This window comes from Sylvia atricapilla, chromosome 20 (genome assembly GCF_009819655.1).
Source record: "Sylvia atricapilla isolate bSylAtr1 chromosome 20, bSylAtr1.pri, whole genome shotgun sequence".
NCBI classification, from domain to species: domain Eukaryota; kingdom Metazoa; phylum Chordata; class Aves; order Passeriformes; family Sylviidae; genus Sylvia; species Sylvia atricapilla.
Window position 1 is genome coordinate 3315865 of NC_089159.1, and position 16395 is coordinate 3332259.

General features: G+C 43.8%; 1 protein-coding gene across 3 annotated transcripts in view; it reads right to left on the bottom strand.

Annotated features, from left to right (window-relative positions):
* The window catches only part of CLIP2 (CAP-Gly domain containing linker protein 2), an 89705-nt gene that overhangs the window by 58998 nt on the left and 14312 nt on the right, over positions 1–16395 (bottom strand). For all 3 annotated transcript variants that reach the window (XM_066333163.1, XM_066333164.1, XM_066333162.1), the window contains exon 2: positions 1321–1541. In XM_066333163.1, the coding sequence (XP_066189260.1) occupies positions 1321–1432 (112 nt within the window). In that variant the 5' untranslated portion in view covers positions 1433–1541. The remainder of the gene's footprint in view (positions 1–1320; positions 1542–16395) is intronic.

Below are 16395 nucleotides of genomic sequence, written 5' to 3' on the forward strand. Positions count from 1 at the left end.
TGGCAGAGGTTATACATACACTACTGGCCACTGAAAGAAGAGAGAGCTCAGCTGAAAGAATCCATGAGCAAAGCACCGCCCTGATGTGTAATAAGGGAGCAGAGTCAGTGGCTCAGCAGCAAGCAGAGTCCTGTGTGTGAACATCCTGTGCAGAAGTTGTGCCTGAATCACCATCCCAACATACCCAAGCAAAACAGGAACCCCAGAGATGGGTATTTTTTTTGTTTTGATTAAATAATTAACACTTCTGCATTACTCTGACAAGAGACAGCACTGTCTGGTGACCCTCATTTTGCAGCATCATTATCCCAGACTAATTTGTCCGAGCATGCTAAAGCAAATTCTGACCAATATTATCCCCTTGATTAAAAACACTGTCTGAGAGGTAAAAGGCTTTCCTGATTCTCCAAAATGTTCTATATCTTGGAGACTGAAACACACAGCAAAGTAATGAGGCATGTAGGAAGTGGCCTGAATTATAAGTTCAAGAAGTTGACAGATCCAAAGAAGCAACCAGTGAGTGACCTGCTCAAATGAAAGTGTAATATAGTGAAAGCACAAGTTTTGATAGGATATACATCATCCTGATGTGTTTCCCCAGAAGCAAAAAGAAAGCCTTTTTTAACAAAGCTAAATTAAAGACATGACATACAAAACTCCTGTCTTGAATATTTACTAAATTATATATATATAGTAAAAAAACAACCCACCAGCCAATAAGCCAGAAAAATGAACCCTAAGCAAAACACACCCTCAACTGCTTTTGAAGTGTTAATTATACTGATAATGGCAGTCTGCATAGCTTACGTATACACTGGATTTAGATCAACAACAGCAAGGCATGTGTAGGTATGTGAAGGGAATTCATTATTCAAATCCTAGGGCTTCAAATGTTTCTGTTTAAACAAAGGCAGTAATTTGATGTAAACCACACAGGCCAAATCACCTCAAGTGCTCAGTCATTACTCCTACATCCTCACAGGCCAATAGCAATGGCTACAGGGCAGTGTTTAAGGTCATGGGGGAGGTTCCCATCTGCCTAATTCACAGCCCTTCCCATGTCAGTGTCTGTACAGGCACCTCTGTCAGCCCTAAACATCAGGGGATCCATCTGCCTCCCACCCACTCCACACAACTTGCCTGTTTTGTGCATTACTTGAGAGAGGGAGCCCGTTTATTCACCCTGTTACACTTGTTTTGATCCATCAGCCCACATACAGATGGGGAATTTCCCATCCCACAGAACACTGGCTCCACTAATCCACTGCCTCCCGGGCAGGAATCACTGGGTCAGCTCATGGCCCTGCATGGAGCCCTTACCTTCCTTTGAGCCAGTGGTGACAGCAGCTGCTGTGGTCCCTGATGCTCGTCCCACTGGGCTGGAGTGTTTCCCAGCCCTGCCTGGGATTTTAAGTCCACTCGGTTTCAGCATGATTGCTGTCTCCTGTATCTCAGGCTCTTCTTGCCAATGTCTCAAGAGCTGTCCTGTTGTCACTGTTCAGGCTTCTTGATGGTGCACCTCTTCTTCCATTGTCACACACCTGGGGGAGCAGAGCACAAAGAAATCAGATCGAGAATGAATGAGAGAGCATGGACCAAGCCCCCAGAAAGCAGTTTCCAGCTGCCTCACAACCCTAGAAAAACCAGAACATTTCATTTCTTCTCCTATAAAATAGGGGTGATCATTTCCCTCATCTCCCATCTTCATGTTACCTTTTTATTCATCAATCTCAAAGTCCTGGGGCAAAGCTGAAACTTCCCAGAGCCATTAAACAAGAATTTAAATACAGCTTGGGATTTGAGTAACTGAAATGGTTTTGACTGGTTTTAAATTCTAAAGCCTCAGTTTGGCACCTGCCAAACCTCCGTTGTGCTGTCAGAACCCTGACAAAAGGCACCACCTTTTGCCAGCCTTCAGAGCAGCCTCTCCAAACTGCCAGGGGAAGGAAGGATGGAGCCAGAGTCTGAGATGGGGTTTTCAGCTCCTTTCCTTAAAAACAAACCCAAAAACTTACCACAGATAAAAGGGCATTTGACCCTATGGATCTATGAGAAAATAAAAAAAAAAAAAAAAAAAAATAAAAAAAACAAACACAAAAAAAAAAACACCACCAAAACTTCCTAAGCACAACTCTACCAACTATTCATTAGTGAAGTCACAACCTTCCTTATGTCATTCCCTTCCCAGTAGGCAAATGGAATAAAACCTCCAAATTTCTTGCAAGGATGTTGCAACAACAAACACAATTTTATGACAAGAAAAGAAAAATAAAGGAAATGACTAAGTTGTTTTTTTAAAAAAAGCAGTAACATTCCTAATGGATAAAGGAAAACAATTAAAAATGGAGCCTATCAGACAAGAGAAAGCTGAGGCTGGGAGTCAGCAGGCCAGCATGGGGAAGAAAATAGGTGACACCAAAGTAAGTCAGGGAAAATGCCAACCTAACAGCACAGAGAGCAATCCAAGGACCAGCCAGAACCTGGGGACACTGATTCCTGGGCAAAGGAAGGAGGCAGCACCCCTGGAATCAGTGCAGCAAAGATTTACAGATGCTGCAAGGAGGGAATTGCAATAATGGGATGGGAAATGATTAAGGCATGAGTAAGGACTTCAACACAGGCTGGGTCAGAGCGAGCAGGGGGCTGGCAGGGCTCCAGGAAAAGCTGCAAGCAGACACAGAGGAGGGAAAACCACAAGCAGAATTCCAAAGATTTATTCCTGAGGGCTCACAAATACCTAAAACACCAAAGAGCAGCAAGTCAGTCATCCTTCATCAGCTTAAAGAGACAAAGGAAGGAGGGATCAGCAGAGACATCCTGAGGAGGGAGCCTGAGCAAAAACCTGAGGGATCAGGGGCTTTTCCTCAAGTGCCCACAAAGGTGTTCAGTACCTGGGTGGATTCAGACACCTGCAGAGATTCACCTCACACACAAGTCAGAGCTGGCTACGACAGGCAGGATGCTCCAGTCACATCACCCACAGCAGAAATAACTGGCAAGAGCAAGAAACTCTTCTTAAGGAAAAGAAAAAACAGCCCTCCTGCAACAGAGCTGCTGAGGAACAGTTCTCAGAGCTGAAAAGGAGGCTACAGCTTCCAGCTCTGTTTAGCATAAAATAGGGAGACAAGGAACTGAATCTGCAGGTGAGAAACATTGCTCAGCCAGGTTCCTTTTATCTGTCAAGCCATCAGATGTGGCATCTCCCACCCCCTCCACCTCATAGGACACATTTTGCCCAGGGCTGGCTTTGATTTTACAGACCAACTTGATTTCTAGCTCTTCTGCTGGCAGGTGATGTGCTTTACCTAGAGATCTCAATCCATCACCTTCGGCCTGAAAGTTTACCCTCTTCACAACATGACCTTACTCCTGAATTTACTCATTATTTAATCCTACATTTTGTTACAAGGTTTGATGTACTCAGGATTAAGCAATGGTGCTTCCATACAGCTGGTTGAATTAACCAGGAATGTGGATAAGAAGATAAAAAGACACAGGGAAGGAAAAAACAGCAGTAGAGAAGAATTTAAGCAGGAGAAGGTGCCAGAAAAATAAATTGATTTTACAGTTTTTCAGTCTTCTCTTAGAAAGGGTCTCTGGGTCCTTAACTTTGCAGCCAGAACCACATAAACTTTAGGGAACAGTGAATTTAGTGTATTCCTCTATTTTGCTGCTCATCGTTGAGGATATAGGAACTTCATTCTCTGTCCACATCTCATTATCCCTAAAGATAGCTGTCCACTCCCATCACAGGATATTGTGATTTTCTGCTTCTTCCCAGGAAAACTGGATATATTTACACTGGGGAGAGAAACAAGAGGAAGTGTATTCCCACCAGATAAATATTTCTGCCAGAAATCTTTACACAAACACATTTGCTTTCAACACACTAATGCTAAAACCAAATGAATTCCACAGGCTGCTAATCATGTTCCCCTTGGCAGAGACAGATGCTTTTATCCTAAAATACAACCACCACAACCGTGGCCACATACAACAGACTCAAAAACTTCTCAGGTGGTACTGGGAATCACAGCAGAACCCCTGGCTGTGCCCATGGCATGTCAGCTTATGGGGAGGGTGTGACAGGGGCAAACTCATCCATCTGAAGTGTCACTGTCACAGTCTGCAGAGTGACCACAGCCAGGGACAGCTGCCTCAGCACACCCTGCACATTCATCACCACACAGGGAAATAAGGATAAACTGGAGTAAATTTTACTACAAATGCACTTTGTCAGTACTACACAGATAAAAATAAATGTCTGGGAGGCTTTTAAAGAAGCCTGTGCCTGCTGCTAGGGACAGATACTCCTTCTCTGTCACCAGCCTCTCCCCCACTTCAACACAAATACATATGAGCAGATTTTTAGGAAGCTCTGAACGCTGAGCATGGAGCTCTTCCAAATGACACCATTAGGTCATCTTCACCACGCAGAGCCATCCTAGTCCCACATTAGCTCCTGACCAAGTGATGCAGCTTTTATGCTGCAGAAATACCCTTGGCCTGGGACACAGGCCAGTATCTCCACAGGGCACTACCCTGCTCCATTAGAGATAACAACATGCTCTGAGCTGCCACAGAGAACCCTCAGCTTCCCAACAGGCTCCATTAGCAGAGCCCTCCTGAAAAACCTATTTCCAGCTCTTCTGAAAGATCTCCTTCCAGCAGTAGAGGCTGAACACAGGCGAATATGTGGTGTAAGAAACACATGAGCCATCTCTCTTCCCTGATACTGAAATCAGCCAGAATTGTCTTCAAGCTCTATCCAGAAACTTCAGGGGAACTGAAAATTTCTATTCTCTATGTTATTTATCATTCCTACTCCCCACATTACCTGCACGAGCTGTTTGCTTTGCCTTCCTGCAAAACTTCAGGGGAATGTGACTTTCTCCAGATACACTGTAAAGAAAACTCCATCTGCTCCTCTGGATACTCCAGTGCCACCAGCTCTGCTTATTTTGTTTTTATTTCTTGTACAAGATATGACAGACAACAAGCACTTTCTAGATCTCTGCTAGATTGTTCCTGCAGTCTTTCCACACTGGGATGAATGGTTCTGTCTGTTCCCACAACCAAGAAAAGCATCCCAGGAATGCACAATATGAAGCCCTGCTTCAAATGACCAAAATAATCTCTTCCCCATCTTCCCATCAGAAAAGGGGACAGCTGAATGTGAGTCACACAGGCTCAGATTCAGAAACGGGAACTGTCTTGGGGTGATTTTATGAAGATACTTTTTTCCCTACCCATCAGCTTTATGCTTAGAAATGTCTATGGTATATTTTAAGAGGAAGCAGGGGCAGGGTTGGAGCCTGGGAATGCCAAGTGCAGGCTCTCTTCAATCTCTCTCTGCAGTGTGCTCTGGACAGTGTGGATTTGGGATGTTCCTCTTGTTGGATTGGGTTTTTTGATAGCTTGAAGCAAGAAGGTTTTTTCCCTTTCCTTTCCCTAGCCTGGAATCCTCTAAGCAGTGTTTTTGGCTTGGATTTTTTTTTTCCCATCCAGGGAGCCAGTGGGCCCATCCCAAACCTGAGACCTCAGAGGAGCTGAACCAACACAAGAAAGGACATCAAAATACATCAGCTTTGGCTGCTGTGAGGAGGAGACCCACATCAGACATTCAGGAGGTGTCCCCTCTGCTCTGCTCTGGGCTGCTAGGGAAACTCCTCTGCCCCTTCCCAGAGACCAAGGGACCAGTCACTATTTTGCTTTCCAGTCCATGTGTCAGCCCGTGTGTTTTTTCTTCCCTGGGCATTTTTAAGGTGTTTTTGTTCTGCAGTGGGTGAATGTGTGGGTGTGCAGAGGGTAAGTTTCTGGGAGTTGATATCTAGCATTTATTCAGTCCTTTTCTGTGCCCTGTAGGCACACTCTTCCCCCCACCCCCATCCCCCCTTTTTTTTTGGTTAATAAACAGTTTTTGGTTTTTTTCTTCCACTTTCACCTGCTAGTATCAATTTCTCTCATTGGCAGAAGAAAAGGGAGTTATTTAAGCCTTTTTCTCTTTAGAGGAAATGCTCATTCCAGAGTGTATTCTCCTGAAATTTGTCTCCAAAACTGAGACAGGAACTGTTCTCAACCAAGTACAGATGTACAGCCAAGAAAAATACCTTTCACCAGGAGTCATATATCTGGATATGCCTGGCCAGCATCATGGATGATTGCATCAGAGCAGAGCACATTAAAAACAAACAATTGGAGGTGCTTAGAGTCAATTATTTCATAAATGTGGTAGAGAAACAACACAAACCAAGGACTAGAAGAAAAAGTCTTTGGCAATACAGCTTATCCACAGCTTCTCAGCTTCATCCATCCCTCTCACCCTCTAGAAGGCACAGGAGTACTTACTTCCAGATGGAATAACATCCTATTCAGGACAGGTGTAAGCAGCAAAGCAGACACTGGGACCCAGCACACTCCTGGAGGAAAGGCCTCATGGGTAAACACAAAATAAAGATCTCTTCACCTCCACTTACTGAGTGCAACAACTGCAAGACACAGGAACATGTTTGCAGACACCAGACTGAGTTGGCCTGAATCCCATCCTGTGCCTGGTGCTTCCTTCTGGCTGGATCTGGATGTAAGAAGTGTTTTTACCCAACATGACACCCTGGGCAAGGCACAGGGAATTCCCTATAAGAGCAGACCCATGTGGAATTCCAACCAGCTGTATCTGAATACTGCTCTAACAGTTCGGTCTAGATTCAGGTTTACTAATTGACTGAATTCGCATGTAAGAAATTGAATTTGAATTTTTCAGTCAGAGATGCACACACCTTTTCAGGGATGGGGCCCATAGGAAAAAAAGGGTAAATAACAGCATTTAATTATCAGACTGAGGGAAATCAACATTATCATGTTGTCCAAAAGATTAATGACAACAACAGTGCAGAGAAGCAGTACAACACTTTTGTATCTAATAATTTTGACTTATGCAAATAATCAGTGACTTCAAAGACAACTATTTGAATGGGGAAAAGTTAGCACAAGAAAGTCCCAGTTTTCACCTAATCTCATCTAAGACAACTTTGTGAGAATCAATTGCTTGTGTCATTATTTAAACACCATTCCATCTTTCCTCATGTTCATGCTACAGAAGAGGAACACCAGGCTTTGGGATACAGGACATTTGCAAGCAGTTTCAGCCCTTTTCAGGGCTATTATATGACTCAATCCACACAAAGACTCTTGCATTAGCCTCCAAGAGGTGTCTTGAGTTTCATCCCATTATCTCTGTCATTCTCTTCACAATCACTGGGTTTCATCCCCTGACTTCTGTCAGACTCTTGATGAGAGCAAACAGCCCAAGAACAGCCCAAGAGCCACCCCTGCTTCCCCTCTGAAAACACCACTGCTGAGGGCACAAACCTTCAGCCTCAGGCACTGCAAACATTCTAAACAGTGTGTCAGCATCTCCCTGAAAATAAAATGCCAGAAAATAATTTGGTCCCCTGATCACTGGAGGAGCTCTGCACTCACCTCAATAAGCACACAGAATAAAGGCAAAAAAGCTTTCAGAGCCATATCTGGTATTCCTTTATTAGGCCTTATATAAAACCTTTACTGGCCTAAAGATGCTGATTTTTTTTTTCTTCTAAGTTAAGTTATTTTATTTCTTGTTTCTGGACATTTGGCTCCATGCACTCCATACCTCCAAACTTTTTTGCACCTTCCCCACTCCCAGAAAAATGAGATTTTCAGGCATCAAAACCCCATCTCCTGGGGTTCTTCCTCCTGGATATATTACTGCCAAATGTCCCATGCCAGGGAGAAGAGCAAGTAAAGACTTGGGCCCCCAGGCTCACAACCTCACAACACTGCCCATGCTGCAAAAATGGGTTAGGGAGTTCAAGAACAGAATTTTGCCTTGAAATCCAAATCCAAGGGCAGACTTGAAGGGCTCAGTCTGGTGTGAAAGGGACAGGAAATGAATCCCATCAGGGACAGGATATGATAACGCCAAACTGCAGCTCTGCTAATACAGACAGAGATTATGCTGAGAAGAAAAGGCAATTTTATCTTTTAATTCCTTAAGATGCTCCATCCGATCCAAGGTAATTGTGCCATCGCCTTCTCTTTTCCCTGGTTAGTTACTCCTTCTGACAAGGCACCAGAAACCCATTTCTGAGGCACGTGGCAGATTAGGAGTAAATCCTTGCACTTAATTGAAGTATAGAGGAAATAAGAGACACTCATTTTTAATTAAGGTCAGACTCCTCTTCCAAGAAAACGTTTCCTTTTCCCATAGAGGGAATGGAGACAGAGAACTGCAGGAATGAAAGGAACACACTGCTTCCAGTTACATGTGGGGAAAACAGGGAATCCTGGTACCCACTGTCAGCCACCAGGTTTTTCCTCTCTTGCAGCTGAGAATTCAAATAGGTTTTCAGCCATAAAGCTCCGTTGTCACTACACAGTTTCCCTGACAAGTGTGAAGTGTTGTTCACCTCTAGAGAAGGTGTGTTCAGTCTTCTTGCTCACTCAGGTTTTGTAATAATTAGCACAGAATGCCAAGAGAAAGCCTAGAGGACTTTTACTTAAAAGCTCAAGTGTTTTTGAAACTAATTCTAACCTCTATGATAGACTAAACATCCTGTGATTTACTTCTTAAACAAGATTTTTTTAAAGGAACAATGTGCAAAACTCTCCTATTGCACTCTAAAAACCACAATGCAAATCCTGAGGCAAAGTGCAGAGACAAAAAGCCAAAGCACATTCAAGGAAGTAATCACATAACCAGTGGAGTAATTTATGGGCTGGATGAGCTTGTGCTCCTCACACTGGCAAAATGCCTGCTGAGGAGTGATAAGGTAGATAGCAACAATTCTGTACTAATTGCAGAGCAAAACTATCTCTAATTAGTGGGAAAAATCCTGGACATGGTCTTGGTTCTGCATGAGTTTCTGCTCCCTGGAGTTCAGCCCTAGGGGCAGGGGACAGTGTCCCTGCAGAGATTTATCAGGGGCATGACACCAAAGTTGCAGGCTCACAAGGGAAGGGAACAGAATGTACACAGAGGTTTCACCAGTGCTGTCCTGCAGGTCACTTCAGACCTGATTTATCAGCACTCTATTCCATTAGAGATTTCTCTACAATTCACAAGGCTTTGATAAAATCCAAGTTCCCTATTCACACAAATTATATTATATTACTTGTCACAAACAGCAACTGGAAGAGAAACATGAGGAGAGCAAGGCCAAGTGCAGGAAACACAGTGATACATGACATATATTCTCCATTATAATGGCTTGGTGTTTTTCTACTGGATAAACAATTTCTCTAATTAAATATGAGCTCTACAACAACCCAGCCATGCTAGACATGCTGTGCAGAGCTGCAGAAGGATCTGAACTTTTGGAATTTCCTAACTTTTGACTGCTGATTTAGCATAGCACTAAAGTTCACTCTGGCATTTTATCTGTTACTAACTGGAGTTTAGATTGATACATATATTTTAATTTGTGCACTTCTATAATCTAACCTCTGTCCTGAACTTTGATTATGAAACAAAACCAGGAGCTGGGTCCCTTTTGCCCTGATTTTTACCCCCTTTTCACAAGGTAGGCTCTGCAGACCAGTCTGTCTGATGGCACTGCAGTTGTACCACTTTAAACTTGCAGATGATTTGGTTGATAAGACCAGGATGCAACAAGTTTCTGAAGTACCTTGGGACACACTGGGCTTGCCCCTAAAATCCTCTCTGTGCTCCACTAATGCTGCCCAGTGTGTACACATACTGTCACGTGCACTAGGAAAAGGCACCATGTTAATGCAATCCTTTTTTGTGATGGAGACCTGGCCATCCCAGGAATCAAACAGAAGCCTTGCCCTGGGCCACTGCAGCTGGAACATCTGCTACAGAACCTCCCCAGAACAACCCCAGTGCAAACACCAAGGGAAACCTGACCCTGCCTCTTCACAAGCTGCCAAAACCTCAGGCAGGGATGAAGATAGGAATATGCAACCCTGCCCCTGCTGCAGCCCCTTTCCATTAGTTATGAAACCACTGTACAAGATATTTAATTTCCAGCAGTTTCAGCCTTTGCTGCCCACCAGTTGCCAGTCCAGATTTATCCAAGCCAACCTCCTGCCCACGTATCTCCTGTGCCCTTTGCACAACTCTGACACCCTCCCATTGTGCCCAGCTCCCAGCAGACAGCTCTGCCCTTTGTCTGCCTTCTCTGAGCCACTCTGAGCAAGCACTGCTCTCTTTTGAGAAGTCCTGAGATATGAGACTCACCAGTTCCTGGGTCATCTCAGCTGACCTTCTCCAAGCCTCCTCACCTGAATTCAGTCTGTTCCAGACATGAGTAACCCAAAGTGCATGCTGCCTCCCAGGAGATGTCTCACCAAGTCAGGGACAAACTTTATCTCAAAGCTAACATAATCTCATTCCTTCAAACAAAGCAATTATTCCAAAAAGTTTAAAGAATAGCTAACCACCTTCACACTCTGGGTGTTAAGATAAAACAGGAAGGAAGTTAAGAAGTAAATACAGGCTATGGTAGAACCAGCTGAGTTAGAAGAGACCTCTAAAGATCCAAACTTTAACCACCCCACAACTAAGATACACCACTGACAGCCAGGATTTCTGCATCCTTCTTCCACAGCAGTCACTAACATCCCTGCTCCACACAGATGGATGGTAACAGCACCAACCTGTCAACTGAGAGGGGCAGATCAGGAGGTTATACCACTGGTGCCCCTTGAAAGATCTGAGCTCACCAAACCAAAGACACTCAGCAGCAGCAAACCCACTCTCCCTCTGGGACACCAAGTGCAAACCCCATCCCTCTGTCCACATGAGAATCCTGCTTCCTGTTCTGATGGCAACAGAGCAATGCTGGACACAGTTGCTCCCTCCTCCTCCACCCTGCTGATTCACCAGCCCAAAGTCAGCCTTCCATTTAAGCAGATGACCTCTGGGCTATGTGCATTAATTAATATGTGCATTAATTGCTGTTTTCTCCTGAGCCTCTCTACAAACACTTCCAGCCTTCACTCACACTGACACATCCACACAGCTCCCACCACAACCAGTGGTGCAGGCAAGGAGAACAGTAATCTGGAGAGTTTGCTTTCAGTCAGTATGTGTTAATCATGGAGTTTCCTAATTTACCACCTGTAACCTCAGTCATCTCACACACTCCTCACACAACAGGAGTTTGGACAGCTCGTGGACCTTAAAGGACAAGAAGGAACACATCTTATTCAAATTACACCCCTATCATATTCAAATTACATCCCTATCAATGACCAAGATCATAATTTTGGCAAGTTATAATATTGACAGATAAGCTCCAATTTGATATGTTATCTCCTGCTGCCACACAGATCCTTTTTCCCCACACCTCCACACCCTGCCTTGCAAAAGCCAGTGTTTACTTTGGATTGCACCACATGGAGAGAGGCAAGATCCCAGCTCAAAGCCTCTGGGCACTGAGAGGCCACACCAGCTCCAGAGGATGTGGATATAAGGCTCCCTAGTATGCAATGGATGGAGAGGTTGGGGATTGCAGTTTCTGCAGTGAGAGATAAAACCCCACCCTGTGCAGTCAGATTGCATAGCAGGTGTGGAGACTGAACATGCCCACTCCAGCAGGACCTGCTGGGCTGGCAGGAACAGCAGAGGCTGCCACATTTGGGCCAGGCTCCCAATCCCAGCCTTCTTCCACAGCAGCAGAGACCCAGCAGGAGCTGGAGGGCTCCACAGCCTGGTTTCAATCAGCACCTCTGTCCAGACACTGCCATGCCATTGAGAAGCTCACAGAGCAGTCCATGATGTGTAGATGCCAACAGCCAAAAGGAAAGGATCTGGACAGACAGATCAATGCCAAAAATATGATTTAATTGTTGGTATCTCTGGAGATAAGAGCAATGAACTCAGCCTGAAAGCAGGTAGGCAGCACAGATGGATCAGCCCACCACACTCCTGGAGTACCACTGCACTACGTGTTCCAGCTGGAGCTTTAGAGTCATCATGTGTCCCTGGCTGCTCCTTCACTTCTCACAGAAACAGCCTGGTTCTATACCATCAATAAAGACAAAGCCACAATCGTGATTTTGTACAGAGATCAAGATATAATCTCATCTAGCCAAGAAAGTTCAGCATCCTTTACAAAAAGCAGCTTCCCTATATCACAGTGCACATCTCTAACACAAACTGGTCATGTTTCAACTAAAATGGAAGAGGAAGAACTGAGGTGTCACTTCTAACAATGGCAATCAAAGTTGCTGGCACCCTAAGGCAGAGTGTATCATAGCCCTCTCTAAACCTGGATCATATCATCACTAAAAAGTACCATTTGACTGATATTTCCATGCAAGTGTGCTGGAAATGCTCCTACACCTCCCTGGCACCTTGCCAATGTGCTCTGAGGAGATTCAGAGATAAAAAAAGGAAAAGTGTTTGCAGATGCTTCAGAGACATCAAGATTAAGCTTGCAGGAGGCATTGATATTGTTAATATTGTTTACTAGAAATACACATAAATATATGTACACATATAAACAAAGTTTTCCTACGGATGAGACTCAGCCAGTTCAAAAAGCCACTACACAGGCCCCAGTGAAAGCCCACATAAACAGACAAATAAAAGATGAACAGTGAAAGGCAAAACATCCTCCCTCCAAGAGGCATCCTCTGCCTCACCAGCATATTCCACAAAAGCCTGCCTTTTTGTGCCATACTGTCCATCATTAAATCTCCATTAGGGATGGCTGGTGGATGGGTCAGCAGCTAAACATGCCAAACTTACCAGCTGGGAAACAAAAGTCCAGAGAGGGGATAAAAAGAAAACCAAACCAAAGGCACTTATGCAAGGTTGCAGAGTGACCTGCTCCAATTTGCATAGTAAGGATTTCAGTTATAAAACAAATAGCTAAATGCTAAATATAGCCAAGGAGGAGGCTTTATTCACCAGGGCCAACTTCATGCTGATAGGAGCCACAGAGGAGCACAGTACACAATATACAAAAGGCAAATACGAGGCTACAAAGCTCATTAAACACAACTGGAGAGGCCTCTTTTTCTAGGGGGGTTTATTCCACAGCCAGGATAGTCCCTGCATCCAGGGGAGGCACTTGCAGGTCATGAATGAGAGTGTTCACAAAGCATGGGAAAGTGCTGTTTGTTTGTTTCAACAGGCAGCTGCTTTTTGTGCCTGTCAGGCTACTGAAAAGTTTCCAGTACTAATTACAGGACACAGAAGTTGTCAAAGCACGATGCAACAGATAAATAGGGGAGGGATATGCCAAAGGAAGAAAAGGAACAGATCAGCCAGAGAAACCCTTTGTCAGTGACTATACCAGAAGCTGGTGCCTCAGGCTGGAAACCTTCCCTGTCCCACCAGAGGATGTGCTGCAAAAGAAGTTCGTGCTGCAAAAGAAGTTCATGCTGCAAAAGAAATTGTGGGGGTTTTGTCAGTGAAACACCTTTGTCCTTTGTACAGAAATGGGCAGATAGGCAAAGTGACAATGACAACAACAAAACAAAGGGGAAGATGTACTGCAGAAAAGAGTTCAAACTGAGCCAGACTGCCCAGAGAGGCTGTGCAAATTCCTACATTGCTACGTTATTCTTTGAAAAATAAAAATCTCCAAACCTCTGTCTTGAATGGCAGGTGAAGACAGATCCAATCTGGAACAGACAGATGGATCAGATGATTTCTTGAAGTTTCTGTGAAATCTTTCCAGTGTAACCAATATCCACGTGGTCTTTACTACACTATGCAAGTTATTCAGTAAAATAAAATAGAATTAATTTTGACCAAGAGCTCTGGCAGAGGCAATACATTTTAATTTGCATGACCTTTTTAAAGGAAGCATGTCTGAAAGCACAGGAAAGGGATCTATAAGGAGCAAAAAGGGATTTAAAAGTTCCAAGATCCACATACCCAACATCCCCAGAGCATTTCATTCACAAACCTCAAAGGAGGTCAGAATTACAACGCCCTTTTTGTACCTGGGAGAAACAGATAGAAACATTTTTTCTCTAAACTTCTACAAAAAGTGGCAGAGATGGCACCACTATCTCCCTAAATATCTAACCCATCAAAGCACTTGGGAAGTCCTTTTGAAGTGTTAATTTTATAGATAGACATATGAAATAGATAAACGTATAAATATTTTCAAAAATAATCGTTTGGCTTTCACAGGCACAAAGTTTTCAAGGGAGTCAACAGCAGAATTCAGAGCATAAACTCTCAAAATAATTCAAAGTTTAGATTCCCTTTGTGCTTCAGCAGACTGGGACGAGGAGATGGAGACTCCGTGACAGGCTCAGAAACTGCAATATGGAATTTTGCCAGTCTGTGCCACATTCCTCTGCAATTATGCAGGTGACTAAACATTAGCTTAATACAAATAAATGACTGAAATTAAAATAGCATTTAATTTCAGTGCCAATCCAAGCCAGCATCATACCTAATTCCATCATTCTGAAGTTAAAAAAAAGGCAACAAAAATATGACAAAGCTTGGCTTTATTTCTTCCCACATCTTTCTTTGCTTATGCTGCATCTGAACCAGCCATGGTTGTTTTATAGAAACAGCTTCACTTATTTAGAATGGGATAATAAAAACTCTACCAGTGCACGGGAATGACTTCAAAAAGTCAGATGCAAAAACACTGTGAGTTTGCTGTAGGTTTTATTTAAAAGAGGTTACAACAGAATTTTTGGTGGGTTTTTTTGAATAGCAGAAAGTATCAGTCACATGCAGTGAAGTAATTTTTCCACAACAAGAGCTACTGCACAATCATATAGGAGCAAGAAATTAAATCCAGCTATGAGGGAAGTGAATTTGCTTTGTCCTGTTTAGCATCAACACTCAACAGAGCACACAGACTGCTCTCAGCAGACAGGGAAAGGCTCCAAGAGCACGGGGGTGCTGCAGAAAGAGACTTTGTATAATGATACACTGAGAATTCTGTGTGTCTCCATCAGTGTCAGCCACGGAGACAAAAGCTTCCACGTAGGATAAGACAGGAAGGACCCACATGGAGAAGACAGGAATAGAGCAGGACACAAGGAAGACCAAGCCCAATTCCTTACTCTGACCTGGGCTTCTGGAGTAAGCATCAACAGTTCATCTTTATTCACCAACTTCATGTGGTTGTTTTAAAAAACTGAGCAGCAAAACAAAGCCCAAGTCATGCTGGAGTCTGACAAACAGTCTGTACTGCTGGACAGTACACCAGTGCTCTTATCCAACCCCTGGCTAACAAGACCTGAAATTCTACCATAAATACCACAAGAACAGTGATGAAAGAACAACAGCCAGAGACTAATTATTGGGAACATTTAAGTTAGCAACAGAGGAAAAAAAATTGTGCTCTCAACCCATGACATCAACTTCCTTGGTCATTCTTGAGCCCTTGGGAGATGGAGAAGAGTCACACAGTATTTATAAAAGGCATCCATGAAAAAATAGATCTCTCTACAAACATCTACAAGATATCTCTATAGATAAATGCACATCAGCATCTAACACAGGCTAGCAACAAGTCACATTCAAGTCTTGCTACCCATACCTGGGCTTTCCCAGAGCTTTAAAAGAATCTAAACCTTGGCATGCATTTGTACTCTCTGCAACCATGTATGCAGAGAGTACACATACCAGGGTATGGAACTTGTTTTATATGTTCTCTCCTGTCCTCACCAGAATTATAAAACATGCTCTCAAAAAAAAAAAAAATTATTTCCCCAAGTTTCATGGACCAAGGCAGCAAATAAAACCAACAACCTTAATCAGGAGGTGAAACACAGGCCTTGATCCATTTTAACCACCCAGTAACATAGTGGAAGAATTAGCCTGGATGTCCTTACAGAGCCACAACCCTTGGTACCAGAAAAGCCCCCTCTAGGTTCTCCATCACTTCTTGTGCCAAACCAAAAAGTACAAGTGGGGATAAAGTGGAAAAAAATGCCAGGAACTGCTCCTTGCTAGAGTAGATTATGGCAGCCTCCAAGGCTAGAGAAGGACGTACCAACCCTTGGCCTCAATAGACAATCCCATCCATACTGATCACAAGAGAACCTCCTGAAGAAAACATGTGAGGTTTCCCTTTATTGAAGGCAGCCCCACACAAGTGTTCCTGAGATGACAGACAGGCTCCAGCACAGCTTCTCCCTGCTGTGCTGCAGTGGCTGCTGCTAATGTTGTCACTTGTGCCATGTCTCAGAGCTGAGCCTTTGAAGTCCTGTACTCCCAGAGATTTCTGGTAGGCAGTGACAACTTTGGTGAGAACAGAGCTGTTTGATGCAGACTCCCTCCTTCCTAATCCCTGGCAGGCTCTAAAAGCAGACAGGTAATTTCTTAAAATGCCATATCTCAGACTCAACTTTATTATCAGGAGCTGCACTGTTCAAAACCATCACCATGCCAGCAGTGACAGA